At 40.3% G+C, this 27,886-nt stretch overlaps 1 protein-coding gene across 12 annotated transcripts in view; it reads left to right on the plus strand.

The window, feature by feature from the left end:
* The first annotated feature begins 5,783 nt into the window (after nt 1-5,783).
* R3HDM1 (R3H domain containing 1) overlaps nt 5,784-27,886 on the plus strand; it is a 53,859-nt gene continuing 31,756 nt past the window's right edge. For 8 of the 12 annotated variants that reach the window (XM_064435195.1, XM_064435196.1, XM_064435201.1 and 5 more), the window contains exons 1-10: nt 5,784-5,923; nt 6,778-6,988; nt 14,116-14,157; nt 14,604-14,693; nt 19,976-20,090; nt 22,177-22,255; nt 23,768-23,827; nt 23,909-24,049; nt 26,508-26,616; nt 26,713-26,808. In XM_064435195.1, coding sequence (XP_064291265.1) covers nt 6,818-6,988; nt 14,116-14,157; nt 14,604-14,693; nt 19,976-20,090; nt 22,177-22,255; nt 23,768-23,827; nt 23,909-24,049; nt 26,508-26,616; nt 26,713-26,808 — 903 coding nt within the window. In that variant the 5' untranslated portion in view covers nt 5,784-5,923; nt 6,778-6,817. Of the gene's footprint in view, nt 5,924-6,777; nt 6,989-14,115; nt 14,158-14,603; nt 14,694-19,975; nt 20,091-22,176; nt 22,256-23,767; nt 23,828-23,908; nt 24,050-25,515; nt 25,647-26,507; nt 26,617-26,712; nt 26,809-27,886 lie in introns of those variants that run through there. The other 4 variants (XM_064435199.1, XM_064435206.1, XM_064435197.1 and 1 more) reach the window with 3 other exon arrangements.

Raw genomic sequence — 27,886 nt, forward strand, 5'->3', positions numbered from 1 at the left:
TACTGGGGGCAAGTTTCAGGTTTTGTTTCTAATGTTCAGCATTATTGTTGTCCAAATGACACCTGTGTGCTGAGTGTGTGCATGTCTGGAGTGGGTGTTTCACAGGTGTGTTCTGGTGCTTTAAGGCTGTCTGTGCCTTTCCTTCCTCTCTCCAGGCTGTGCCAGTGAGGGGAGGTGCTGCCTTGGTCCCAGGGGTGCCCAGCCGTGCCCTGGGACAGGCAGTGCCAGTCCCTGTGAGCTCAGGGAGTGTAAACCTGTGCTGTGCTGCTGCTGGAGCAGCACCTCTGACAGGGGCAGGACACTAAACAGGAGAGCAAATCTCTTTGTAAAATTGCAGCAAGATGAACTAGAGCAGGACCTGGGATAGCCTTTTAGTGGGTTCACTTCTGGGGGGTTTTCCTTCCAAATTGGAGGAAACTTTGTTGAGAAGGTCTGCAAATGGCTTCTGGTGCATTTGGTTCTATTTCTGTCCAGTTAATTTTTTAATGATGTCTACACTTGGTAGTAGGACATAACATGCACAGACAGTGAAATGCATTCAGTCCCTAATTAATTTTGGAGGAGATAGCTGTGCATTATACTTTTGTATTCTGATTTATCATACTCTTTCTTTGAAAATCTGATTACTAAGTACCTTGGTAAATTGAATCAAATAAGAAGTATCTTCTAATACTAATGGAGTAAATAGCATTTAGTTGTTAACTGATTAATGTAAAACTTCAAAATCTGTGTAAATAGCATCATCAAGAAAAGCATAAATCTTTGATTTAAGTGTATTTGAATAATTGCAGCATGGATTCAGTTGTATAGCATTTTCCACTAAACAAAACTAGGGAATCTTTTAGATTCATCCTTCAAGTGGACCAATTTCTCATTTGTTTGTTTCTAATAATTGTTTTAATTAAGATCAGACCTGCACAATATCAGAGTTCAATAGGCAGGCCAGGACTCTTTGCTCCCTAGTTGGTCATTTAATGGGTCTCAAACTTTAGCCATGACATGCAGAAAGCAGGAGTGTGTTGACTTTTCTGGAAACAGAGAACAGCTGTCTGCATAATTCCAATTTATATTTCTGATAATTGTACAAAGCTGCTTTGAATTTTCTGTTCAATGAATGGCAGTCTTAGTATCAGCTGCTACATTTTTACAGGTGCTGGGTGGGATATTTTAACAGCCTGGGCCACTGAGGCACTAGTTACTAGGGAGGGCAAAATTGCAGACCCTGGCATATGGCTCCTGGATCATCCATGAGCACAGCCTGCTCTGTTTGTGGACAGGAGAATTGTTGCTCCCTCTGGAATCCTCCCGTGCTCTCCAAGTCAGGATTTTCAAGGTTGTGTGGGGTTGCTTTTGTTTGTTTTCTCTCCTTTCCTCTCCTTCATCACCTTGGGCACTTTTGTCCAGTCCTTTTCCCACCTCTGCCTTAACAGAAGTTTCCCGGGGGAACTAATTTGTTCCAAATATAGATGTTTGCCAGGTTGTCCACCTTTTGTTTCAGGATTCATCTCCAGGCTCTCAGCTACCAGATAATGACATTAACCTGCATCTTCTTGTTGCTTTATTTGAGCTGGGCTGGTGCTGTTGAAATGCCCTTGCTGGAACTGCTGGGGCAGAGCTGAAAGCCACCCCTGCAGAAAGAGCTGTACAGCTGCTGCTCTTCTTCCTGGGGCTTTGTTCCTGCTGCCCAGGGCTCCCCTAAATGTCCTGTGCACCCCCATAGCTTGTTAGCCCAACAGAACCTGCCCTAGCCCAAGAGCTTTGTGGTTCTGGGTCACTTCTCCCAGGGAATCACACCATGGACAAGTTCAGCAAACACCAGAGCTGGTGGAAAGGTGGAGCTGGAGACTCTGGGACAGAGGCTGTAGGGAGCAGGAGGAAGAAGCAGGAGCTCCCCTTCATGAGTTCTCCCTTGATTTGGGTGTCGCAGACATCTTGCCAAAATTAATTGCTACCAAGAGCTGTGTGTAGGCAGTGGTCTGCAGAAATTAAGCAGTAGCTGGATGCTGTAATTTTTTTAGTTATACCCATAGTTTTATTAAGAAAATTTTGATTGATACCTTTCTGCTTAAGGTATTAACATTTTCCTCTTCCATCCTAAGAAAGCAATGTATGTAACTTTGAGTGTTTTCAGTTGGTGAGGAGAGTTCTAGTCAAAGGATCCCTGAGGTAATGGTGTTAATATAGATTTGTTTCTGTATTTGAGGTGAAAAATGGCTGGGAAAAGCTCTTGTTGTGCAGGTCTTTCATATAAATCTTCAAAAATCCATTTTCCTAGGAAAGGTCCTGACTTTTCTAAATAAAAAACTAAGCACTTCCTCATCCAAGAAAGGTTTATACTACTGTGATGTCAGGGGTGAAGCAAAACTTTTCCCACAGAGTTTGGAGGATTCATCCATTGTCCTTCCACTTGAAGGAGGGAGTTGCTGTACAAACTTGCTGGGGAAGTTGTGGGAAGAGGCTTGGTTGGTTGCAGGAATTCTGTTGATTTATCAGTCAACAGAAGCTTGTTTAAGAAATAAATTTTCACTTTACCTTTCCACGTTCCTTTTTCACATTACCTTTCCAAAGTGTGTCCACTTTGCATGTTGAACATAGATTTTTTTTCACCCCCACCCTTCTAATCCTGTTTTCTGCCCTGAATTGGACTGATACAAATTATTTTGACAGTCATTCCTGGGGTCTTTTGACAACAATTATATCAATAATTTGAGAAAAAAATTCCCTTTCTGTTTATGGCCATCTCTTTTGAAGAAAAAGAATGTATTGCTTCTGTTGTGGGCAGTGCAAAGCTTCCTATCTCCATCTACACTGCCAACAAGGAGTTGGAACTCTTGATGCCTCTTAGGGAAATTGGATTAAGTGGATCCTATTCCCAGAAATATCTCTGCTCATTACAAGTCAGTTTAGTGGGTTTACATATGGTAATGTTCAAGTCAGAACCCAAAATGAGGCACCCAGTGGTTTTTCATGTATCAAGATTCAGGAGGCTGCCATCATAAAACTCAGGAATGACTTTGCTTGATCTGTTGGGGGTTTTTGTGACTTATCCTCTAGGCTGTGCAAAAGAAAGCAGTAAGAGCACAGCACTGACTGGTTTTCTGATCTGCTGACTGCAAGGCTCCTATCTGTGGAGTACTGGCCATCATCTCACAGCTGATAAGAACACTTCCCTCTGAAAGGGGAGAGGAGCTGCATGGACAAAGTGGTGACCACTTGTTGGAAGAGGATTACCAGATTTTAGGATGAATATTGGGGTATAATGGTGCTGATATGATGAAGAAGAATGTACATTTCAGTCCTGAGTATTTAGATGGGGACAGCAGTCCTGAGGGTGAAGAACAATGAGATCTATCCTCCACTCTTACCCGCAAGTCCTTTTACTACCTGTCTGTTAAAGCAGGGGTCTGTTTTTGTCACCTGTGAAAGGTACTAGAATTAGTAGGTTTTCTTTCATGAGACGTGTTGGGAGCTGTTTGAGCTTTTAATTGCAAACCCAGGTAGTGCTCTACCCCTAATATTCAGTCCTTTCAACTGTTTAGATAATTTTAGGGCAGAACCTCATTTGTGTCCCTCCTATTAAAATCTGCAATACTATGTTGGTCTGTATTGCAATCCAGTGTAAAGCCAGTGCTGGGATTTTGTTTCAATTAATCAGTTTGCTTTCCAGTCCCTATTTTCTCCCTTTTCTCCCCAAAAAACTGAGCAGCTCCTAAGGGCTGCCTTCCTGCTTTTTTTTTTTTCTCTCCTTTTACCTGTCCTACATGGGACACAAGAAATTAACTTCCAACTGTACGGGGAGGTGAAAGAGGTGGGATTCATAAGGAAGGGGTGATTTGTTCCACCATTCAGTCTGCAGCACATAAAATTCCTTAAATCTTTTTTTAATCCAGTCAGTGGAAGTTTAGAAACTAGAACCAGATTATCTCAGCTATGAAAATTGGCTGAATTAGAGGAAACTTCAGGGGTGGAATGTTATCCAAGTACTTAAACTCACAGTTGTGGATCACAAACACAAGGTTGCATTACCAATCTCAATGAATCCATGGCTGGTATTATTAAAAATAATCAGGCAAGCAAAGATTCATCTTTCTATTCTGTGTTCTTTGCTGCTAATGTGAAGCACAGGGTTTGGCATTTACTCATAGATGCACATATGGTGATTCCAATTGACTCAAAATAGCTCCATTCTATGAACCCAAAGTTGAGATATTTTTTTGTGTGAATTGGAGCTCCACAGCTTTTCCTCAGTTCTGTCTCTTTGACTGTAGGATACATAACACCAAATCTGCAGGCTTTGAATCTATCTGCAGGGAAAAATCTGTTCAGAACAAGTTATAAACTAATTTGCACTTAGTTTGTCATAGGAAATGTAAGGACTTTTCTTGTTCATCAGTTTCCTGGATTGACCTAGGCAAGCAAGGATATTTGCAGACTGTGTTTTGGTAACTGAGTGTGCTGTTACATGTTTTTAGACTGGTGTTGCAAATGGGCAGGAGCTCTTAGTGTATTTGATAGAATCAAAGAAAAACTTGATGTTGATTATCATTAGTATTTTGTGATTTATGTAGGGAGTAGTAATTAAATTACACTTATTTTGCAGTATTAGATTTGCAACTGGGCATAAATGTTTTGGGTTTTGTTTTGCTGTCTTCAGCCTGTAATGTTTTTAACATTTATCTAAATACTGTACAAGTCATACGTCAGTCAACAAGGTGAAACAGCATCTTTATCCAAGTTTTGTTTACTGTAAAAGTTCTGAGCTTCTTAATAAATTTTGTATCAGCATCTGGATTATCTGGAAAAAACCACCTCAAAAACCAACAATCCAGGATATCCTTTGTTGCATTTTTGCATTTTTCCATTTCCAGTTTCTTTCATCTGTAATCCTTTTCCCTCCATTAGATTCAGTAAATAGGATCTCTTACAGGCCTGAACCATAGCCCATCTTTTATCTTTCTTTTCCATGCTTTGCAGCAAATGTCAGTACTCCAGATGTCTGTAGTAGCTCATCTCTTACCAAACTGTGTTTCTTCAGCTCTGGAGCAGTGGTTGTAGCCAGGCTTTAATCTCCCTGGTGAGGGAGCAGGAGGAGCTGGGCACCCCAGGTATTCTCAGGGCTCCACTCTTAGAGCTCTGGCCTGGCCTGCAAGTGCTTCCTTGGGCTGGTGCTGTTACTTATTTCTCAACTCTGAAAAAGAGGGAAGATGGAAACTCTTCAGTTTTGCAAAAATGTGTAAATCCTCATTCCAGGGCAATTATTTTCTTGAATAAAGTGAAGCCATCTTCTGTGATTGCTGTTGCCCAAAACAGGGCTTATGGGTTGTGCTCATAGATGATTAACAAAGAGAAAAACTGTTCTGCTGACAGCCATTTGTGAGCTTTCATGGCCTGTTACTCCTCCACACCTGCTGGGCTGCATATTTCAGACTCTTTGGGAAGATACCTCCTTGTTTATAGAAGCAGAGTTTCAGGAATGCCAACAAAATGTTTATTGTGACTACTTGTTAACTCTGTAATGCAGAAATGTCTTGGACGTCCAATGAAACTGTTACTGTTTCTGGATAGAATGAGCAGGATGGATATGACATGGTTTACTTTTTCTTTTTTTTTTTTTTCCCTTAAAATGACTATTTAAGTTTTTAGGTGTCATCATGTTCCATCTCCCCTTCCACAGCAAATAAAAATATAATGCATTTCCTCTGTTGATTTTTCAGGCATTCAAAAGGGATGTTCTTGCTGATTCAAGACCAAACAGTTCTGTCCAGGACTCTACACTGGGGATAAGGACATGGGACTCCTCCTGCCAGATTCCAGCTGGTTCATCACAACTGACATCTTGGCTGACAACTGTGAAAAGGATCTGCGGATTATTCTATTTTATTTTTGTGGGAGACCACAATCCCCAAACTCTAGGACATATCAGGTACTAAATCAAACACTGAGCTTTTCCATAACAATATTGGATTGTTATTTGTTTCTTATGAAGGAGTTTAGGCATTCAGATCTTACTCTTTATTTCTTATAGGAAATGGAAAACCCTTGGTTTTGCATCTTGCAGTAGCTGAGTAATGACAAGGAATTGTGTTTCTTATTTCCTTTGGAAAATTTGGGGTTTAATTATTAGTTATGTTTATATTGCATTTAAAATTATTATAATAAATTGTAATTGCTGTTCATGGTTATTATCCTAATTACCAAATTGTTTGTTTCTTTCTTCTTTGTTGTTTTTGAGAGAATGCTTAATTTTATTAAGACTAGTTTTGCTACAGTTTGTAAGTAAGATAATTCCTGCATTCAGAACTTGTCTGGTTATTACCTGTCAACAAGGAAACTTTAAAAGTTCATGAAATTTATGAGTGTTTGCACACTTGGGGTGTTATGATTCATGTATTTACTTCCAACCCCTTTTAAGATAAATCTATATGTAATCTTCTTTTCCTTTGAGAAAATCTTGCCTTGTTTCTGTTGGAGCCTAGTTTGATTTGGAGTATCTGAATGTTCAGGTGTTTATTTTTAAAATGTGGAAGAGAAAATCTGTGAGTGTTATCCAAGAGTGTAGCTCTCCATTCTTGTTTGTGTAGATGTCTGCTGTTACAGACCACTGATAAACGTGGTTAAAAAGACATTACTCCTTCTAATACAAGACAGAAAAAAGTATCATAGCAGAGGGGGGATCCTTTTTGCAGCAAATTCATGTTTATTTTGGGTAGCTTTTTAGGTATGGCTTTTTAATTCATTTTAAATTACTCAATAATTCACTTTTTCTTTGTTCTAAAGGTTCCATATTTCTTGTAGAATTTTAAAATAACCTTTTCTAATGAGGATGTCTGATATTCTTACTGTAAAAGATGAAACTGATGCAATGAAGGGTTCAGAAGCTGAATTTAAAGATACAGACCCAGTTGAAAACCTAAAAAAATCAGGAAGTCAGGAAGAGATTCAAGTGGAAAAGGATGAAAATTGCCCTGATAACAGGAACAATATGCCGGTAAGAAGCTTTTCACTTCATTCTTCACTAGTATCATGTTAAATAAGTCTGTGTCTTGTTGTGCTCCATTCTCTTGATCCTCTTATATGTTTCTTTGGTACAGCAAGGAAAACTTTGTTGGTTTTAGGGAAGCAAATATGATGATTATTGCTTCCTCTCTCCTCCTTTGCCCCACTTGTCTGTTATACTCATGTAAATATGACTCAGTCATTTTTCATTCTGTGAAGTAGATGAGTGGTTTTGCTGGGAACCAGACAATTTGCTCATGTTTGTGTTTCCCCGAGTGCATATGTGAAGTCTTTCATTGTAGCAGAACAAGGAACAAACTCAGGCTGGCTTTTGCTGCTGCTGAATCCTGACAGAGTTTGGAGCTGGGCTGTGTGTGCTGTGTTGCTGCTTTGAACACGGTGCTGCAGCTCAGCCAGGCCTGTCTGCCCTGGGCAGGGGTGGCCAGCCCAGGGCTTTTGAGCTGTTGCACTTTGCAGGTGCCTCAGATGTGGATTTTTCCAGTAGAGCTGTTCAGCATAAGACTGAAGTGATCAGCTGTAGGTAATCCAAATCCCCAGGAGCCAGAGGGATCCAGAGCTCCTGAGGCCAGAGGTCTGAGTGCTGCCCCAGCCAGTGCAGAATGAGCTGGGGAGCATCATCCTGCCTTGGTGGGCAGCAGATTCTCCCTGCACCTTCTCTTCTCTGATCTTCACTGCTTGACAACTTTGGGAAGTGACTCCTTTGGGTAGGAAAGCTGAGGCAGTTCCTTGTGCACACGCTGAAAATCTGAGGCATATAAATGGATGGCTTTTGGAGGTGGGAGAAGTGAAGCACCTGTAAGGAAGTCGTGGCATCACATTTCAAGTGAGAAGGAGGCAAAGCAAACAGTGTGAAAATACCTTGTGTCAATGGAGAACACACTGATAAGGAAGGGTTGGAATTTGTGGCAGCACATTTAATCTAATCTGAGATGTAGGTGTGGGACAAGAGAGCTCACTCCTGGCTGAGGCTGCCCACCTGGTCACTGAGCACTGTAAGCAGCTCATGTGAGGGGAGGGGTTCAGGAAAGCAACATAAAATTTCTGACACAACCTACAAAACAGGCCAGATTTGTAGAAGGAAACACAGAAGCTTGTGTTTGGCAAAAACTTTAGTTGTCTATAGGAATTTTGTGTTTGTGGGTTAATACTAAGCAATTTTTTTTAGAGAAGTCCTGATTGGGATCTGAGGGATCTCTTGTGGGTTGCAAAAACAGGACAGTAGCTTATTAGATTCTTGTTATTGAGATTTGAGTAAAAGGTTCTTTGGGGAGTAGTTTTGTTCAAGATTAACAATTCAGTATTCCACTGGGTGAAGTAAGTTTTATCTTCTATGTTAAATTGCTTCCAGATAAATCTTGTAGACCACTGCAATAACAATAGTTTTACACTTTAATATCTGCTGGCTTTATTAAGGCTGGCATCAGTATAAATAGATAATTTTATGGAAAAAATAAATCCTTGAAATGAAATATTTCTCCTGTAACATGAGAAATAACTGCTACTGAAAAGCTGGGAGATATTATAGCTGAGCTGGTAGTTTCTTTAATTAATGGAATATTCTAGTACTGAGCCTTAAAAATCTACTGTTTAGTTATTTTCATACAGTTCAGTAATTTGGAAAAATCTCATTCACATTTTCTCATTTAACAAGTTTTAGTGTGGAAATTTCTATGAGACTCAAGTGGCAATAAGAAATAAGCCTTCCTGCAAACAACTGCTGCTGCCTGGTCAGAGTGCAGAGGAATGAACCTCCAGTGCTGCCAGGGGCTCTGGGCTGGCAGGGGGTTCATTGCTCAGCTGGGTGCTTGCTCAGGAGCAAGAGCTGGTGGCAGAAGTGATTACCTCACATCCACAAAATGGACTGGACACTGAAGGCTGTTGGATAGAAACAGCTCTGCTGTCACTGTGGTGTCCAGGAGTCTCCTTCAGAATCAGAACATTGCTGGTACATGAGCAGTTTAATTCAAAACTGAGGATGCAGATTTCCAGAGTGGCAGAAGACAGACAGTTACCAAATGGAACCTGGCTACTGTGAGCAAACCCCTTGCAACAACTGAGATCAGCAGAAGTTAATGTCACTTGTACTGTGGAGGCTGCCAGTGCAAATATATGTCTCATATTTGAGGGTTTCCCATTTAAAGCATGTTTTATGCAAAAATACAAAACAAAAATTTGGGGTTGTCCATAGTAAAAAAACCCTTGTGGAACAGTAGCAGTCAGCAAGTTTTTATCTAATGGAAGGTTAAAAAATTTGATGAAATTTCAGTGGACATAGTACTTGTCATTAAGTTAAATGGTTAGGTTAAATGTTACTGTGGTGGTGGAAAAAAGAGCAATGAATTTGCTGAGAAGTGTTAGAAAAGATTATCAGAAACTTACTGGAATTTGTTATGTACTTCTGTTTACTGAGTGCTTCAGAGGATGGGTTGGCCATGAGGGTTGGGTTTGGCTCTCCTCCCTGGTGGCAGAATAGGTTTGGTACTTACTGACAGACTACAGTCACATTCCTCAGTACAGTTATCACTTCATCACTTTGACTTCTTTACGCCATGGAAGAAACAGGCTGTGATTTTTCCTCTGTCTGAACTTGGCATTCCATCAATGGAATGCTCAGTGATAAATTTACCGCTCAATTTATCGAGTAGGTCATCTAACCATGTCCCATCATCAACTTTGATCTTAGCTACACCTTCCTTCCATTGCTGTATGCTCTTATGAATGGATTCTGAATGATCAGATAAGTTCATGCAACACATTCCATCATGGGCCATTGAATTCAGGCATGTTTTTGGAGCAGCACAGTTCAGAAACCGATGGTTTTATTTTGAAATGCAACTGTGGTTGTAAATTCCAGATTATTTGGAAGTTCTGCATTAATAACTGATTGGCTGCTGTGTCTGGAGGTACAATGTGAATGAGGAAAATACCTAATTACAGTACATGGCCAGCACTCCCCATTTCTTTAAACAGTACAAAAGTAGTGTTACTGATACAGAGAACATTTCTAAACTGGCATATTTGCAGTGAGGTTCAAGTGTCATTTCAATGGCACTGGAGACAAGAGGCACTGTTATGAAAAGTACTTTCACAGAAGTCATGTGCACATCAGCACTGTGGTGGGTTTGTGGTCAAAAGGGTTTTGGTTCACCAGTAGCTGTTGTCTCCCAGCTGTTCATCTTACCCAGGCCAGGTGACAACCAATGGATTCAGAGTTAGCTGCAATACAGGGTCTGTGTTGCTGTCTCTGGGGGGTGAGACAGGCAGTGTCATCCACTGTAAGGACAAAGCTGCAGGAAATGCTGACAACAAATTAAAGATCCTGGATTGATCATGCAAGTTAGTCCCTTATGTTTTTTAATTAGGAAGACTTCTGTTTTAAAACCCAAAAAAGCCTCATGGCGTGAGTGCAGGGTGGTACCCATCTACTCTATGATAAAGGCAAGGCAAATGTTGTGTTAAGTGAGTATAATTCTGGTTTTGTTTTATGCTAATTAAGCAGATATCCTTGTCCTTTGGGGCAATTAGATAATTTTTTTTACTTAGCAACTTGACATCTCTCTTCCTACAAGCATCTTTCTGTACTAGCACAAGTGTTGATCTTCCCTCTCTGTTTCACAGCTGAAGTTCTCTGAAGTCATTCTTTGCCTTCTCCCCAGCTGTTTTGGTCTTGTCAGGATTTACCTGTCTTTGTGTCCAAAACATAGGATGTAATAATTTTGAATAGATCAATGATTGGGCAGATTCTCTTATTCTTGAGCTGCCTCCATGTCCAAGGGTGAAACTATTTTTCCATCAGTCATCCTCTACTGTGTCATGGAAAATTGCTGTCACTGCTCACTAATGCAGGACAGCAAGTAACCATGGACCACACTGTTCTTTCCATCAGCATTACAAAGCTATCCATGGTTCTTGGGACTGCAGCACTTGACTGGGTTTAAAATTGAGACCTAATTTTGCAGAAAGGTAAAAAACTGAATGTCCTTAGAACGCTCTTTGTTCAGATTTGTCATGTTGTGCCTATCCTCAGCAATGCCCAAATGGTACTTCAGAAATAAAACCTCTTCTCACAAAACTTTTCACACGTCTGAGTTTGCCATCTTGTGCCTGACCTGTTTTTATTCAGCTTGTTTAGACAGCACAGTGATGATAGAGGAAGGCATGTAACAGCTCCAGATCTTTCCATTTAGTATATGTGAGCTGGTGAGGTACTTAGGAAAAAATAAAGTAGGCAAATACTCCTACTGAAAACCTGGCTATTTATATGTTTTTGATAAAAGCTGCCTTACTTCCCTTTTTATTTTGCAGTTGGAAATGTAGCATAGTAGTTGGTCTGAAAAGTTGTGTTGGTGGGGTTTTATCAAAGGCAAGAACCTAATCATTATTTTCATTATGCAATTATTTGAAATACTTGCTTTTAAACACTGTCTTGAAATCCTGCCCATAATGGCTATAAATAGGGCTTTCATTAACACAGTGTTTTCTTAAGGCAGTGAAAGTCTTTGAGAGCTGCAAATATAAAGAAATTGCCTAATTTGCACTCACCGAGGATTGCATATTCTAAATGAGCTGGAAATTATTTTTCACAAATGGGGAACATAAAGATGTTCTGTATGAGCAAAACTTTGTAAATGCAGAGAAATTAGGACAGAGATAAAACTCATGGGCCTGAAAAGAGAGAAAATGTACATTAACAGCTACAACGTGCATTGGCTACCTGCTGTCCTGGAATTCCAGTGGAAGTGGTGTCATCCTCTGTCAGTGTGGTTTTGCCCAAGACATGAATCACTGGATTGTACCCACCCATCTCCAAGCTCTGAGAGGGCAGTTCCTGGTGGTGTCAGAGAATTTGGGGTTTGTACTTCCAGGCCAGGCCGATCTTGCACCATCGAGCTGTGCTCTCCTGAGCTGTCCCTGCAGCCTGGCCCCACCAGCTTTGTTCCAGTGCCTCTGAGCTGTCATGTGCGGTGCTCACTGCTCACAGTCACAGCTGGGTCTTGGGGACTGGGATTTTGGATTTGGACATCCTTAAAATCACCCAGGGAAGCCAGGAGTCCACACCTATCACAGGGCTGCTGGACAGGGCAGTTGTTTCTAGATGAGAAGTTTGAGTATGATGGATGGAGTTTACTTTTCTCATCTGTGAAGGAAAAAACCTCCCTCCTACAGTGGCCTTCCAGCTCTCCCGAATATTATTGGTGTTTAGTCCCAGCAACCATTTCTTCTTTTTTTTAAATCACTTAAAAATAACTGAAATGTGTGTGACTTTTCTAATTATTGAGCAGTAGCTCGATGTCTTGTATAACTGGGTTGAATTCCCTCTTGTGCCCTATCAAATCTGGATCTGGGTGTTTGCTTCCATATATTCTTTTGGCTGATGTACTGGCTTCAAAGCTTGCAAAATTTTGCAAAAGATAAACAATTGCCCAAGTATAGATTCTTTTGGCTCTTGACAGTGAACTGAGGACTCCACTGGCAGTCCTGATGTGACTTTAAATTTGCACTACTTTATTTGAACACACCTAAGCTGATTGAGGCTGGAGTAATTGATAGGAGCTTGGGAAATCATCTAGTTTTTGAAATTTAGTAGCTTGGGGTAACAGACACTTTGTCAGGGATATGCAGTGCCAGCTTTCAGGATGCAAGGAATGCTTTCAGAGGAGATGATGGAAAGGAAAACAAACTTTGCACGTAACAGAAAAACTCAGTCTCTGTGTGGTTCCAGGTATGGAAACAGCAAAACTCAGTCTGAATGGTTCCAGGTATGAAAGCGTTTGAACTGTCTTTGCTGCTCAAAATCTCAGCAAGCTTCCTTTAAAAAGCTGGTGGTGAGTTCAGTTAGTTTTCAGTGCAGCTATTTAAAATTCTGTTACAGAGTGAAATGAGCTCCCCTTCTGCTGCTCCTCAGCTAAGCTGGTGCATCATCCAAAATAGACATGTGGGACTTGAGGAAAACGAAAGAAAAAGCTGTTCTGCCTTTACATGGTGGAGCTCTTTGCTGTAGGTGAGGTGCCTTTTTGGTGATGTTGTATGCCCTGCTCAGAAGTTCAGGCACTTGATAGACATCTCCTGTGAGCTAAGGCAAGGAGAGCTGCATTTATGGAGTTTGCCAGTGGAGTTTCTATTCAGTTTCCTTTTAAAGGAGGAAATATTGTCCATTAAACAACATTTGATATTGCATTACTGATGTTAATTTCTCCTTACAAATATTAGGCCTGTGCTCACTAAAACCTGTTCTGTTAAAAGCTTGTCTATTCATCAGTTTTAGTTCTCCAGGGAAACCAGTACTTAACTTATGTGATGCCACTCTAAATGTTTCTATTCTTGTGCTACTGGCAGTGAGGGTTGAGTTAGTTTTAACTATGCAGTTAACAAATCATTAAATGCTTTTGTTGATTCAAATGTACCTTTCAGCTGTGCATACTGTAGTAAAAGCCTGGTAATTTTTTTAAGAATCTATTGTAATAGAAGAAGGGCTTTGGGAGGAAAAAGCAAATTATTGCATAATAAGTTACTAAAATGGCTCTGGGAGGAGAAAAAGCATATTAATTCATAGTAAATTACTAAATGAAAAAAAATCAGTAGCCCATTTTAAAATATACTTGTATAGGTCCCAAGATGAAAGAAAAAAACCCCACATGTTTGAAGCTGCTCATGATAGGTTATTGTCTGTTATCTGTTCCCTTGGTAGAGGCAATGCTTTCCTTTTTTAATATAATTTTTCTAGATAGGTTTCAGGAGTAGGAAGAAAATTTATAAAAACCATGTCATGTTGCCAAGGAAATTAGGAAACAAGAATTGAAAGCGTAGCTGAGAGCTGGCTGAGAGAGTGAACTGCTTGGATGCCACTGAACAAGGATAATACTTGGTTCCTGTAGAAGTGCTCTGATACCTATTGCTGATAAATGAAGAAGGGAAATCAAGGACAAGGCTGATGAAAGCGGGAGAGCTCCGAATCCGTCAGCCCAGAGCGCCTGCTGTTCCTTTCACAGATCTGCCCGTGTCAGTGCTAACTGTCAAAGCTTTCTCTTGTACAGCCTTTTGCATTAACAAACTTGTGCCCTGAGCTAATGTCCCCTTCTCTGTTGTGCCTGTCGCCAGCGGCCAGCGCAGTCCTTTGCCCAGACGGCCAAAAGGTCCAAGGTACGGTAGCCCGGTGTGCTGGCATGCCAAGGGAGCCCTTCGTGCTTGCTGCGCCTTCGTTACTTTGTGGAAAGTGCCTTTAGTTTTCTTTTTTGGCATTGTAGCTTTGTTTTATTCTGTTGGGTTTTTGTCTTGCCTAGTTGTTTGCTTTTGTGATTTGCCTTTATATTTTTGGTGGCTTTTTATTGTTACGGAGAGAAACTCTTTCCCAACATTTTATTTACTTTTCTTTAGATGTGCTCTATTGTGCTGGTAGTGCCTTTAAAAGCTGCAATTGCTTGGTTATTTTTATCCTAAAGGGAATTATTTATTCTATTGAAAACGTGAAAAATGCCGTTTTCAGCCATTTTGTTTTTCATATAATGAATGAAAAAAATAATGGCTTATGGTATATTTATATTATCTTTTATAAGCCATAGATTTTAATTTTACATACTTTCCTTTAGTCAAACACAAAGTTAAAGTTAGTTCGGAGCCTTGCTGTATGTGAAGAATATCCACCACCTCCCACAGCTGAAATATCCCAGGACCTCCAGGTAAAAATTACCTTACTGAAGTTTCTGGAACAATTTCAAGTAACTTCTTGTTCAAAAGAAAGTCTGTTGGGTATTCTTTAAATATGTGGATACCATCTGGTTTTGTTTTTTCTGGTTTTTTGGGTTTTTTTTTTTACTACTGGTGTAATGGAGGTGATAATATCAGGTCCAGAATTTGCTGCTTTGTTTTTCTGAACTATACTAGTTGATATCTGTGGGCAGGAAGAGGGGGTTTGTCAGTTCTTTTAACATATTAGTTCAGCAGTGCACTTGAGGGACTCTTAAACTGCTTAAGTGCTGTCTGCAATTAGTAAGACAGAAACATTGTGATTAGTATGGAGCCTAACTTATTGTCTTTGTATATTTTGAAAATGGAAACAGTTGTGATTTCTGATGTTGTAACTGAATTTCTGCATATTAGTCCCAATTGCTGGTAGCTATGCAATACCTGCCTGAGGTATATCTGAATTAATTAATCTATTAAAATTATAGAACACACGTACAGAAGCTCCTACATGCTGAACAAAATATGTAAAATTACTTTAGAGAATTTAAACAAAATCCATGTTTCCTGACTTTACCTCCATACCAGTCTGGATTTTTAGAGCAAAACCCTGCTGCTGGCTTTAGTTCTGTGCATGAGTGAGGGCCATCAAAATGCTGGGTTTGTTCATGCCTATCAAAACAGAAATGGGCCTTTGCTGTTTTTGAAAAGCTTCTAAACTGTGCTTTTGTGAAAAGTCTCCCTTTGGTTAAGAAGGAAGCAGTAGAAAGCAGGATGTGAGGGGGTTTTGCTGGAGAGGGGATAATTCCGTTCTGAGGCAAGATGGACATTGAGAGCTCATGTAGGTTTTTGTCAAGCTAATTAAAATTTTTTGAGACTGAAACAGTAGATTTGGACTGAAACCCTCCAGGTTTGCGGGGTTTTTGTTCCTTTCAAAAAATAAGAAAATAGTATTTTTGTAGGCTTTTAGTAATATACCAGAATTTGAAGTGTTGACTAGAGGAATTCAGAAACTGGGCCTGCTACCATGATGAAAATCTAAGTCATAGTTTGGAATGGGTTGCAGAGTAAAGGATTAAAAGCCAACAGAAGAGTTATTGATGTTTACAATGATTTACAGTCTTTTATAATGTTTCCCATAATATATCAAAATGGGCTGAGAGATCTGATCAGGCTGAGTTGTTCAGTCTGAAGCAGTGGGGTTTAACTTTGTCAGTCACTGTAGCAAATTACAAGACAGAAACCTGATTTGGTGGACTGATCATCTGTGGTATATTTCCAACATAAGAGGCATTAGGATTTTTCAACCTCCAGCACTAGACAAGACCATGTGTAGAATGGTTTAAAGTCAGGCATTTATAAGGTGGTGTTTGTGGCCAAGTCCTCTGGGAATCTGTCCCTAGCTCTGTGCTGCCAGGTGGCCCTTGAAAGGAGTCCTTGCAGCAGCAGGAGGGATGTCAAGGCTGGCTCTGCAGAATGAATTGGATTGTGTGATAATGTAAGTTTGTACTAAAAGAATACCAGAAAGCAGATTGCCTTAAGAACAAAATTAGAGCTGGCTGTGAGTTTTCTTTGGAAGCAGTAATGTAGAAGAAATGGCTTATGAATCCCAATAGCTGTGCAGAGAATGATTGCTAGAACAAATTTAGTTCTTCCCTGGAGGGTGGAGAAATGTGTTGGAGAGTTAAAGTGGGAATCTGTTACAAGTTCTGACGCTGGAGTGCAATCCTGTGGGGCACAGGTCTCCCATGACCCTCTGTAACAACTCGCACAGGCAATTTCTTCACCCATTTTGCCTCCTTTCCCAAACTATCTTTGGGAAAGCATGGGAGAACTCTTCATATGTGCCAATCAGCTGCTGCAGTTGGGACTAATATGCCTCCAGCCCCATGCTCTGAAGCATTAATTGTGCTTGGGATGTGTGGGAGGTGGCTTGGAGAAGGAAGAGCCTGCCTTGCACAAGTGTCTCTTGGCAGCAGGAGAATCACTTCTTATGCTCCCCCTTCCTGGAAGAGTCACTGCTTCATTGTATCTGTGATCACAACTAAAATTGGCTTCCAGTTTAGTTTTAAGACACAAGACAAATTAAATTCAGGATGGTGTTGCTGGTGATGTTTGGAGAATCACAATTTTCAATTATTAGAAAGTGTTAGGCTTGATAGGATGAAAAAGATATGTACTTAACTAGGGAGTGGTGTGAGTTTGGGGATAATTCCATGGTCTTGTCTGTGACTGTTCACGAGTCACCCCTTCACACCAGCAGCTCTGGCAGGGTGAAATTCCTGACACAGGCTGGTGCAGGAGGCACTTAGCAAGGCACCACTGGCTGCTTCTCCTCAGAAGGCTGTGATGGAAGAAGGTGACAGACCAAAGAAATTGTCTCAAGCAGATGAATTTGCTTTCTGATCTATGTTTCTATTTTCAATTGCAACATGAAGGAAGATACTGCTTCTTCCTGAGAAACCTAGATAAGAGCCTTGCATATTTTTAATACTTGTTAAAAAGCCCTGGCAGCTAAAATACTAAGAGGTATTGTGAAACTATAAGCTTACAAATTTATTGTGAGAGGAGAACATAACTGTGATATGTTTGATCTTTTATCTTTGTAACACTAACTCTGTATTCTCTTGCCATCATTTGTGTGAACATCAGGTTGTTCTGACTCTATTTTCCAATACAAAGTACAAGCACTAGCAAAGGGTGATCCAGTTCAGCCCTTTTTAAGGAAGAGCTGTTTTCCTGTGAATGACAGTTGTTATTATGAGTAACAAGTAAATAAATCTTCAAAAGGCTGACCTTTCTAAGCAAAGTAAAATAGCCCAATGGAGAGGCAGTGGGAGGAGAAGGCAAGGGGATGTAATGTTAGTTTCTATTGATTTGTATTGTTTTTTTCTGGTAGAAAGCTGAGCCTCAGCATGTAGGCCTTTGAGATCTATTCTTACCTTTTTCCCAAATGTGTTAAGCTGGCAGGATTTATCAGGTTTTGATGGTTTGGGATGTCTTCCTGTTTGTTTGGCCTTTTCTTGTTTAATCAAAATTTGGTGACAATTTCCTCTTCTACAATGAGGGCTTGGGATGGGTGATCAGAGTTAGGGCAAGGAGTCTGTTCAGTCCAAATGCCAGCAGAGGCCTGCTGCAAACAGGGTGGGATTAAGAGTTTTATAGGGGAAGAGAAGTTAAAAGATTTTTCAGCAGCTTTCCAGTCAAGTAGGTCATATTTAATTAGATGCTAGAGTTTTTATAGCATGAAATCACAAGAAAGTGCCCTTTGGTACCCCGTTCTGGTGCATCACACTTTGAAGTAGAGCTGGTGGTAGTAACAGAACTGGCTGTTCAGATGGTGATTCCTTTTTTTAGCTCTTGTTGGGGAAGGAAGTATGAAAATGATTACTTGCTGAGATCCTTTGACTAAACTATTGCTGTGTGCATTACTTGGAATGAGTTTAGAAGTTGCAGTCACTTTTCTAGTGAAGAAAATCAGACTGAAAATTTCCTTAGTTTACTGATGGTTTTGTAGAGTGTTGTAACATGGAGGATAACACATTAGTGAATCCAAGTCAGGAACAATTTAATAGTACAGAAACATTTCTTTCTCAAGTAAAGGTTACACAGCTACTTGGTAGATGGTGAGTGTAGAGCATTTTATAGTGACAAATCAATTGCTCATTTGAATTACCCTCTGGTTTATGAGGCAAGGAATGCAGAGACTTGTTCTGGATCCTTGAGGTTTGTAGCCAAGTGAATTCTCAAGATTAGGAAAGAATCAGATGGGAGAGTTCCTTGCTGGTGACTGGGGATGGTGTTTATCAGATGCTGTCCAAAGCTGAGAAGGCTTCATTGACACTGAGTTGTTTTGTTTAGTGGGTGTTCATTAATTAGGAAGTTGCAACATTTATTGTGGGGAAAAGTCATAATGAAAGGGAGAGCTGGTAACACTCTCAGTGACTGTTTTTCCCTCATCTGGAGAAGTTGTGGCCCCGAAGCTGCAGGTGGGAGCTGCTGTTGGCAGAGCCTGGGTGGTGCAGGGCTCCCCTGTGCCAGCACAGGCAGGAGTGGCTGCGGGCTGGGCACGTGAGCAGGCTCCAGCCTGGTGGATCCTGGCTAAATTTAACCCTGGCTGCATTCCACGGGTGAGATCAAGGCTGTGCAATGACACAAGAGCAGAGCTTAGGGCAAGAGCCTGGATGTGGGTAAGAAGGGCTTTGAGGGAAGAGTGAGGACTTGTGTGGGAAAGGATTAAGGTGCAGGGCAGAAGAGGGATAGGCAGGAGAGCGTGAGGGGCAGTTCTCTGGATTGGGAGGGATTAGATGATGTCAGGGATGTGGAGGTGACAGCATGGACTCAGCTGGCATCTGGGGGAGCAGAACTGTCATTAGAGGGAGTTACAAGGTGACAGGGGAGTCTGGTTCTGACAGGACTTGGCCACTGCTCCCGTGGGAGTCCCTCAGGCACAGTGAGTCCATTGCTCCCAAACTTCTTGGCTCTGAAATGTGTTGGTCCTCCACTGACAACCTCCTGAAACAGTACAGGGGCATGAAAAGCAAACTGCAGTCTTGCACTGGTCAGGGTATTTAGGGGACCATTGTGTCACTAATTTCAGAGAGAAACTTTTTGCTGTATTTGAAAAACAGGTTTTATAATAGTTCACCTACTGGTATAAAACCACGGATTTTAAGGTGGTTGCACCTAAAGCTACTCTATCAAAACACACAGGAAGTTATGAAACTAAGCCTTGATGACAGGTCTGCAAACTTTGCCTTGATATATTGTACTGTAAATATTTCCCCCTTTTGTAGATCTGGAAATGCTCGTCTTAGAATTTTTTGTTTTGTTTTTTCTTGGTATGAAACAAATCAAAACTTGAAACAAGATTTTACAGTAAAGAACTGTGAAGAATGGGGAGGAAAAAAAGCATTGTGAATGAGACATGACTTAAAAATATAGAGGCACTGTAAAATTTAAACATCTGAAAAATCGGAATATTTTCTTACATGTATGTGTAAGATACTTTGAATTCTCTTTGCAATAGCATCAGGGCCTGGAAGTGTGTGTAAATTTTAAAATGTCTGTGATCCTTTCTATGCCTCCTCTGTACACTCTGATTTACTGATAAATTATTTCATTGTGTGGTAACACGGAGCACATGTGGAATCAGAATATGTAAACAATTTTTTTTGTTGTTGCCTCAGTATTTTGCAGGTAATATAGTACAGAACAGTTCTCCTGCAGGTATTATGTGAAATAATTTGTGTGGTGACTGATTTTTACTTTTTGACAGGAGAAAATTCAGATCCAGTTGTCACAGTCTTTTGAAAAAGAAGAAAAACCTGCAAAAGATGAATCAGAAAAGGAAAAATCCAGTGATAAACTGTCCAGAAAAATGTTATCAAGAGGTTTGCTTTCTCTCCTTGTGTTATTCAATATACTGTATAGATAAAGAACATATGAAAATACAGTTCTGCCTCCAGGTCTTCATTGCATAAACATTGCGTTATTTTTTAAATTTTTATTTGCAAATGAAGCAAATAGATCAGACACCTTTAAGCTAGAGGAGGAATTGGTCCCCAAGGAAAGAGAACTTCAGAGACTTCATCAAACACTCCAGCAAAAGCTTTTCCTTTCTGTCCTGTCTGACTGTGCAGAGCAGCATAAAAACCAGCTGTGTTGTCTCAGCTGTGTCCAAGTGTTCTTTAAGCTGACTTTACGAGTCAGTGGAAGCTCCTGTCTTGTTCCTGGGCTTTGTTATAACAGGTCTGGTGAAACTGAAGTGAGAATGGAGCACAGCTCCCTTTGTACTTTTTCTGATCCTCATTCAACAGGCATCAGTGTTCTCCTTTGTTTATTTTAATTCTGATAATGTCTAGATTTTTTTCAGTAAAGTTTTGGAGTAAGGGTAGAACTACGTAAATAAAAAGAACAAGTATTATGTTTTCACTTAAATATTTCTGCCTTCTGGATTGAAGTTACAGTCTGTGTGCTGAAAATCTTTGGGTTTTAATCTGAAAGGGCTGTGAAATCAATGGCATAAGCTATCAGTTTATGTCCCTGCCACCTGATGCCTTCTACAGGTAGAAGACTTCATGCATTTAAGTTGGCAAATCATTTTACAGCTCTTCCTTTAAATATCCAGAAGGTTTACCTATCTTAGATCAGACAGAGTATAGGAAATACCTTTAGAGCTGGAATTCTTTTTCAGACAAGTGGCACTTGTCCATCTCATGTCCCACAATTCCGTAAGGCATTCCTTGTGTGGAATTTCAATGCAGCTTGTCCCAGCTGGCAGCCAGGTGAAATAAAAAGCACTGGGATGGAGAACTTAACCTGCATTTATAAATTTCAGTCTTTGAAATGATGCCTTAAACACCACCCCCAAATACCCAACAGGTAATGATGGGGGGGTTGAGAGCAAAATGACAAAATGCCTGCTCTGAATTCAGCCACTCTCTCCTCTGAAGGTTGATTACTTCCCAATATAGGATATGCCAAAAGAGAAAATTATGGAATTTTATCATCAGTTCCAGTAATTACAACTAAATCATTGCTCACTTGCAAATTAGAAAAATTGAAGTAAATAATTTGTGAATCTTGACAATTTTACCAGGGATAGCCTTTTTTTGCCTTCTCTTCAGAATCAGAAGTAATTCCAAACCATAAATGTTCAGACTTGGTTGGTTTCATTTAAACTCTCTGGGCAGCTGGAAGAGCTGGGACCTGGGCATAAGTTTGAGTTGTGCCTAACTAAGCTGAGACTAGGTTAAGACATAGGTAGTTCTTGGAAGGAATCTAGTTCCAAAAATACTGTTCCAACACCTGTTGGTTTGAATCCGAGTACCTGGAACCCGAAGGTGCTCACGTAAGGGAAGATTTGGGGTTAAATCATTCCTTTCAGGGACAGATTTTAGGGGATAGTATCTAACTGATTACTTTCCTTCACTGAAACCGGAATGGAGGGGGAAGGTTGAGACTACTTTTGGAAACATCTAAAAATGATGTTGTGCAAACAAAGCCCAACAGAACAAGGATTTTTAGTCATGCAAAGCACCACCTTGTGAAGGTTAAACTGTTGCATTCTGAATTACAAAATTTCTTTGGGCAACATCCAGTGGTTGAGTAGATGGGCTGCTGCTGCGCAGATGAGTACACACACTGCAGTGTGGGACAGTGAGAAAATGTGGCAGGCTGCTGGAAATCAGGTCTCTCAAGGTGATTACCTGCTTCACAACATGCAGCCCGTTGTTAATAATAGTGGTGTTATTGAAACTTCTGCTTCTGCATTACCCTTCAATTAGGGGATAGTGGGTGGTGGTGGGTTTTCTGTTTTGTGTTTGACTTGTGGGCCTTTCTCCTGAAAACTGGTAGCATTTAATTTTGGCAATAATGTACTTAATGGTTATATAGTATTGATCCATAGTATGTTTAGCAATAATTGGAAAACAGCTTCTTCAGAGTGTAATTTGCTCTCTTCCCCCTCATCCTTAGATTCCAGCCAGGAGTATACAGATTCCACTGGTATAGATCTTCATGAATTTTTAGTAAATACATTAAAAAACAATCCCAGGTAAGAATCAATAACGTCAACTTTCTTTATGTTTTTCTTTCTTCTTGTTGCCTGAGGCATTACACTACCTGTTTTTTTGTTTGTGGTTTTATTTTTTCCCCCTCTTAAACGTCTAATCGTCCATGTCAGTTATTCAGGGTGAGAGTCTGTTGCACAGACTGTCTAAAACATCACTGTAATTTGTTTGCTTTTTGAGCAGAGGTTCAGGACACTGAAGTGGTTTAAATGCTTTTAATGCTTAATATGCAAATGATGTGTTCAGTCTATGTGCAATTCTCTCCCTGAATGGGCTTCAGTACATTGTCTCTAAACCTTGTACTGTCTTGGCACCTGCTTGTTAGAGACCAGACTGCTTTCTCTGACCCTTATCTGTCTTGCACTGAATTTATAGAAAAAGGCATTTTTTAAAGCTGTACCATATAACTGTAGGTAGAGAATTTCACTCTGCACGTGAGAAAACAAATCTGACCTAATCCGAGTCCATCATTTGTTGGCAACAGAGCTGACCTGGTTCTGTTGCTCTGAGGTTTGCAGTCTGTCCCTGTCTTGTTTGTTCTTTCCCTCCCTGGAGTTTTGTGCTGGCTTTGTGGCTGTAGTGCAAGGCAAGAAATTAACTTGGTGCAATTGTACTCTGCCACAAAAACTGTTTCACTGCTATTTGCTAGTCATTCATATTATAGGTAGGACTTCCAATGTGATAATTTATTTGGATTCCATTTTATTCAGAATAAATGTGACATAAGCCATCATATGGCCAAAGCCATAGTCCTGTAGAGTAAAATTAGAAAGCACAGACTTCTGTGAGACTTAGTAGGTGGTTCCTGTTTGAAGCCATAAGCATCCCAGTGGAAACACGGAATTGTAGGTGAAGAGCTCCATATGTTTCCATGCACAGTGACTGGGAAGCTTGGTTACTTGATGTGCACAGATCATGGACTGTGCATCATTGGATTTCACTGCATCTTAATGGCTTATTAGAACTGGTCCAAGCAGTTTCAGGAAGATTGTTGCTTCCTACCACCTCAACTTTTAGCTTTTTTGTATTTCTAATATGTCAGCACATTGCCACATGTGCCAGCTTTAAGCCCTTGGTTGTTGTTGATACACCCCAACACTTTGTCAGTGATCCCCTGATGTGCTTCACAATGCAAGGACCAGCTGAGGCCTCTGCACACTCCCTGCCCACACCAACCAGCAAGGAACAACCTCAGCCCTGCTTTTCCTCCTGGAGCCTGTCCTCTCCATGACTGCACTTCCTGCTGAGCCTCCTGGGCAGGGACTTCTTGGAGGATCTGTGTACTCTGATATCTGAGAGCAAAACAGCATGGTTCAATACAAAATAGCAAAAAAAGAAAAACCCTGTCCTAAAAATTCTGCATTTGACACCTGCTGGTCCTATTTCCAGTCTGCCATCATCCCTTGATCACAGCTCTGATCTGTGTATTCTTAAGATGAATACAACTGCAGTTATTGGAGTGTCTCATATGTGAGTTGCTGTGTTTTTATTTTCAGGGACAGAATGATGCTGCTGAAATTAGAACAGGAAATTTTAGATTTCATTGGTAATAATGAGTAAGTACTGTACTCTCATAGGAAAAAAGAATTCAAGAGTATTCCTGTTTATTTAATAAAGCTACTATTCCTTTCTTCCAGAGTACCAAGAAAAAAGTTTCCCCCAATGACATCTTACCATAGAATGCTGTTGCACAGGGTAGCTGCTTACTTTGGATTAGAGCACAACGTGGACCAGAGTGGGAAGTCAGTCATAGTAAATAAAACTAGCAATACAAGAATGTAAGTGTCAAAGCCTTGCAAAACCCTTTTGATGTAGCTCTAACGCCTGGGATGTGTGAGGCAGTGGTGCTGTAGCAGGTGAGGTCTGTCTCCTCACTGGGAGCAGCCAACAAGGAGAGGTAGTTGAGAGCTGTTCATGTTCTTGCTGTGTAATGATGTGATGTGTTTCATGTTTGAATTCTTTTGGGGAGAGAAGGCTGTTATCTCTGAGTTAAGAAATCTTGTTGCTTTTCTGGCAGAGATGCATTGCTAATTTTGTTTCTGTGAAATACGAATTTATAGCAACTGTTTATTTGTTTAAAGGTTTACACCAGTAAAGTGTACAAAGTGCATTCTTTGTTTCTTTTGGATAGCAGAGCCAGCTCTTATCTAAGAACAGGGTCATTTCTGATTTGGTGAAGGGAGGGGACTTGCACAACTATGGCTTTTGTATTGTAAAATTCTACTGGGAACATTCAGCTGTTGAAGTTCTTCTGTTGAAATAATGTTGCTTACAGATCTCTCATGGCCTTACAAATAAACATAGCAGGGAAGACAGACATCAGTGGAAATGTCAACCAGGTTAACCAGCCATGGTGTGCTGCTTTACTCTGAGGGCTGGGGAATTCTTGGAGAAACCCCCAGGAAAATCCCTGTTGCAGAGAAGATAGCACTGGGGCCACAGCAATTCTGAAATCTGTGCGGAATTGAGGTTTTCATTCAAGGGACCCAGCTGTTCTCTCCATTCTCTGCACTTGCTCTGTCTCCTCATTCTCTCTCAAAAAGACAAAGGTCTGATGTGTTGACATATTTATGCCACCTAGTTTCCAGTTTTAACATAGAGCATTTGCCTGACACCGTTTTTTGTTGGTCTTGAATATAAAAACAGGAGTTTACAGTGCCTGCATATCCTAATCTCAGTCTCTAGGTACACTCTTTGTAGCTTTGGGAGAAAAAAATCTAATTATCCACCCTATTTTAGAGGCAGTAGGACTGAAATGATATGCCACACTGAAATCTCACTAAAGTAAACAGTTTGTCCTTAGAAGTTTTAGAAATATATAAAGAGCCTAAATATATGTTGAATACTTGTATTATTTATGTATGTGTTTTTGCTTTGGCGGTACAATCTATATCTAAATTGACCCAGAAAGCCAAACATTTCAAATCTGTTGCCTTTGCATCTACCAGCATCTCTAGACTGAAGCTTCAGTCTACCAATTCAACTGTGGAATAAGAACTAATGAAAGATTATTTCATTTTTATGCTTTTAAAAGACCATATTTAAATAGCTTGTGGCCTCTGGAAGCCCCTGTAGGTGTAGTTACTAATTAGCAGGCATTTCATCTAACCTGCAGACATAAAGATTCTTGATGTTTTCAATATTCTTATTTTAAATCACTTTGGATACAAAATAAGAATTTAGAAAGAAAACCTTGGAGATCTGCTCCATGTGGAATAAAGCCAAACTTACCTTTTCCTCATAGGCAGGTTCGCGGCTCCCTCGCCGAGCAGGGATGTTACTGACATCAACCACCCAGTGCACACTGGCACGTCTCAGTGGAGTGGGAGTTGGTGATTGCAGGGCAGTAAATTCAGAGACCTTTAAAAGAAAGAGGTAAGACAGTCTAAAGGTTCTCTGAAATGCCTGCTAATTATGTTTGGGCAGCCAGTACCCAATAGGCAGGGCTGGCTGTTACGTAGAAAAAGCTCCCCTCACTCCATCCAGAAGTTCTAGGTAATCATAAATAACAGAAATAGAGAAGAGCATACATTTATTCTGTCCTCTATTAGACAAATATTTCCTGATTGTCTGAGCTCTTCTCTTACGATAGCAGTCATTTTATTATTCAGGTACTTGATATATCTCGTTAATAACAAGGATTTGCAAAATACCACTTTTTCTTTCACAAAATAGACAACATACCAAGGCAATATTTATAATCTGTTGCCTCTCTCTCTATGACTGTGTGAAGCTCTTGCTTGCCTGCATTATACTGTTCTTCTCTTACTCATTTCTACTTAATTTTCTTTTAGAAGTTTCTAAGTTTCAGTGCTTTCTCCTCTACCTTCTTTCTTCTGTTTTCCCTTGAAATGAACTCTGAGGTATTGCGGCTCTAGCGGCAAACACCTGTCTTCACTTCCATGCATGCCCAATATCCATTGCATGGCACCAGCTGGGATTCAAAAGCACTTCTGATTCCCCAAGGGCATGTGGTTTGCTTCTCACCTTAACTGGGAGTTGCAGCAAAAGCTTTGAAAGGAGGAAGAGGTTTTTAAAAGCAGGTTTGTTATGCCTCAGGACAGGACTTGTCAGGGGTGCACCATATCTTTTCCATTGCCCAGACAGCCAAAATCTATTCTCTCAGAATATTAAATATATTTTAAATTACACCCAAATATATTTCAAGTTTGTTCCACTGTGTGTACAGTATGTTTACAAAACCATAAATGTTTTCTTTGTAACAACTTTTCTCAGACCTGACCAAAAGTTTTGTGAGCATATAAAGGATGAGAAGAGCGATGACTTCCAGAAGCGGTACATCCTTAAGAGAGATAACTCTAGTTTAGACAAAGATGACAACCAGGTAAAGCACACGTGGCTTATTCCTTCCACTTGCTGTGTTTGACTGTGCATTCTTACTGTTTTCCTTTGTGAAATAATACTGTACCACTTAATTTAGATGAGAATACGATTAAAAGATGACAGAAGAAGTAAATCTATAGAAGAGCGTGAAGAAGAATATCAGAGAGCTAGAGAAAGGATATTTGCACAAGATGTACGTATCAAAACCAGTCTGTCCCTGTTTTCTATGAACCCTTCACACACATACATGCCCAGGTGGCTTTCCAGGAAACTTTGTTTCTGAGTGGCACTGAGCAGATAGAAGTGTGGCCTGAGTGAGTTTTAAATGATATTGCAGTTACTGAGAAATCTTCTGTTTTCTCTGATTGCTCCTCAAACAACTCAATTTCTGAGTGTTTTCTAGCATTACCTAGTGCAATGCATTCCCCCCTTTCCATTGTTTCGGCCCTCACTGCAATTTAAGTTAGAGTTTTGGTACTGCAATCATGTCAGTTGCTCAGAATAATTAAAAGAAGAAAAAACCCCAAGCAGATTAAAAAACAAACAAAAAACCCTTATTTTCTCGCTTGTATCTATAGCAACCACATCATGAGTGGTAACAGTAAAATGATTTGAGGTCCCATACGTGAAATTCCTGTCAGGAATCTCGCAGTCTGATCTCCTGACTGGAGATACTCTGCAGGACAACATTACAGGCTACAATTCAATTGCAAGTAGTGATTATATTGAGTAAAACAGAACAAATATGTCTTTAAAAATGTGTTACTTTTAATAATCCACTTCTGACATTTACCTATAACTCTTGCACATCCAAAACCAGATTCTGAAGAGAGTAATGAGCTCTTGAGAGGCTAATTTTTTTTTGTTCACTTTGGTTACAAACAAGAAGAGTAGACTTTTGGAAATAAAACTACATTTTCCTTTTGCATCTTAATTTACTGTGTATTACACCTTTAGAAGCTTTGGCCAGATGTTGGGAGTCACAGTTAAGGACAAGATAATTTGGGTCAGGAGCAACCTTTTAGGTCCTGTTCCATGTGCCCTGTAGCTTTCCCAGCCTGGTACCCAGGGCACTGAGCAGTTACTGCAGCAGCAGTGGCCTCTCCCCCTCCACCCTTCCCAGCAGAAGACAAGGCAGCTCAGGTGCTGTGGCAGCCCTGGGAATCACACAGCAGCTGCAAGTGACAGAAGGCACCAAAGGCCCAAGGGAAGAACTGTAACTTCAGGAAAAGTCTGATAGAAACCAAATGAGCAGCATTGTAACTATCCTC

This window comes from Passer domesticus, chromosome 10 (assembly GCF_036417665.1).
Source record: "Passer domesticus isolate bPasDom1 chromosome 10, bPasDom1.hap1, whole genome shotgun sequence".
Taxonomy (NCBI): Eukaryota; Metazoa; Chordata; class Aves; order Passeriformes; family Passeridae; genus Passer; species Passer domesticus.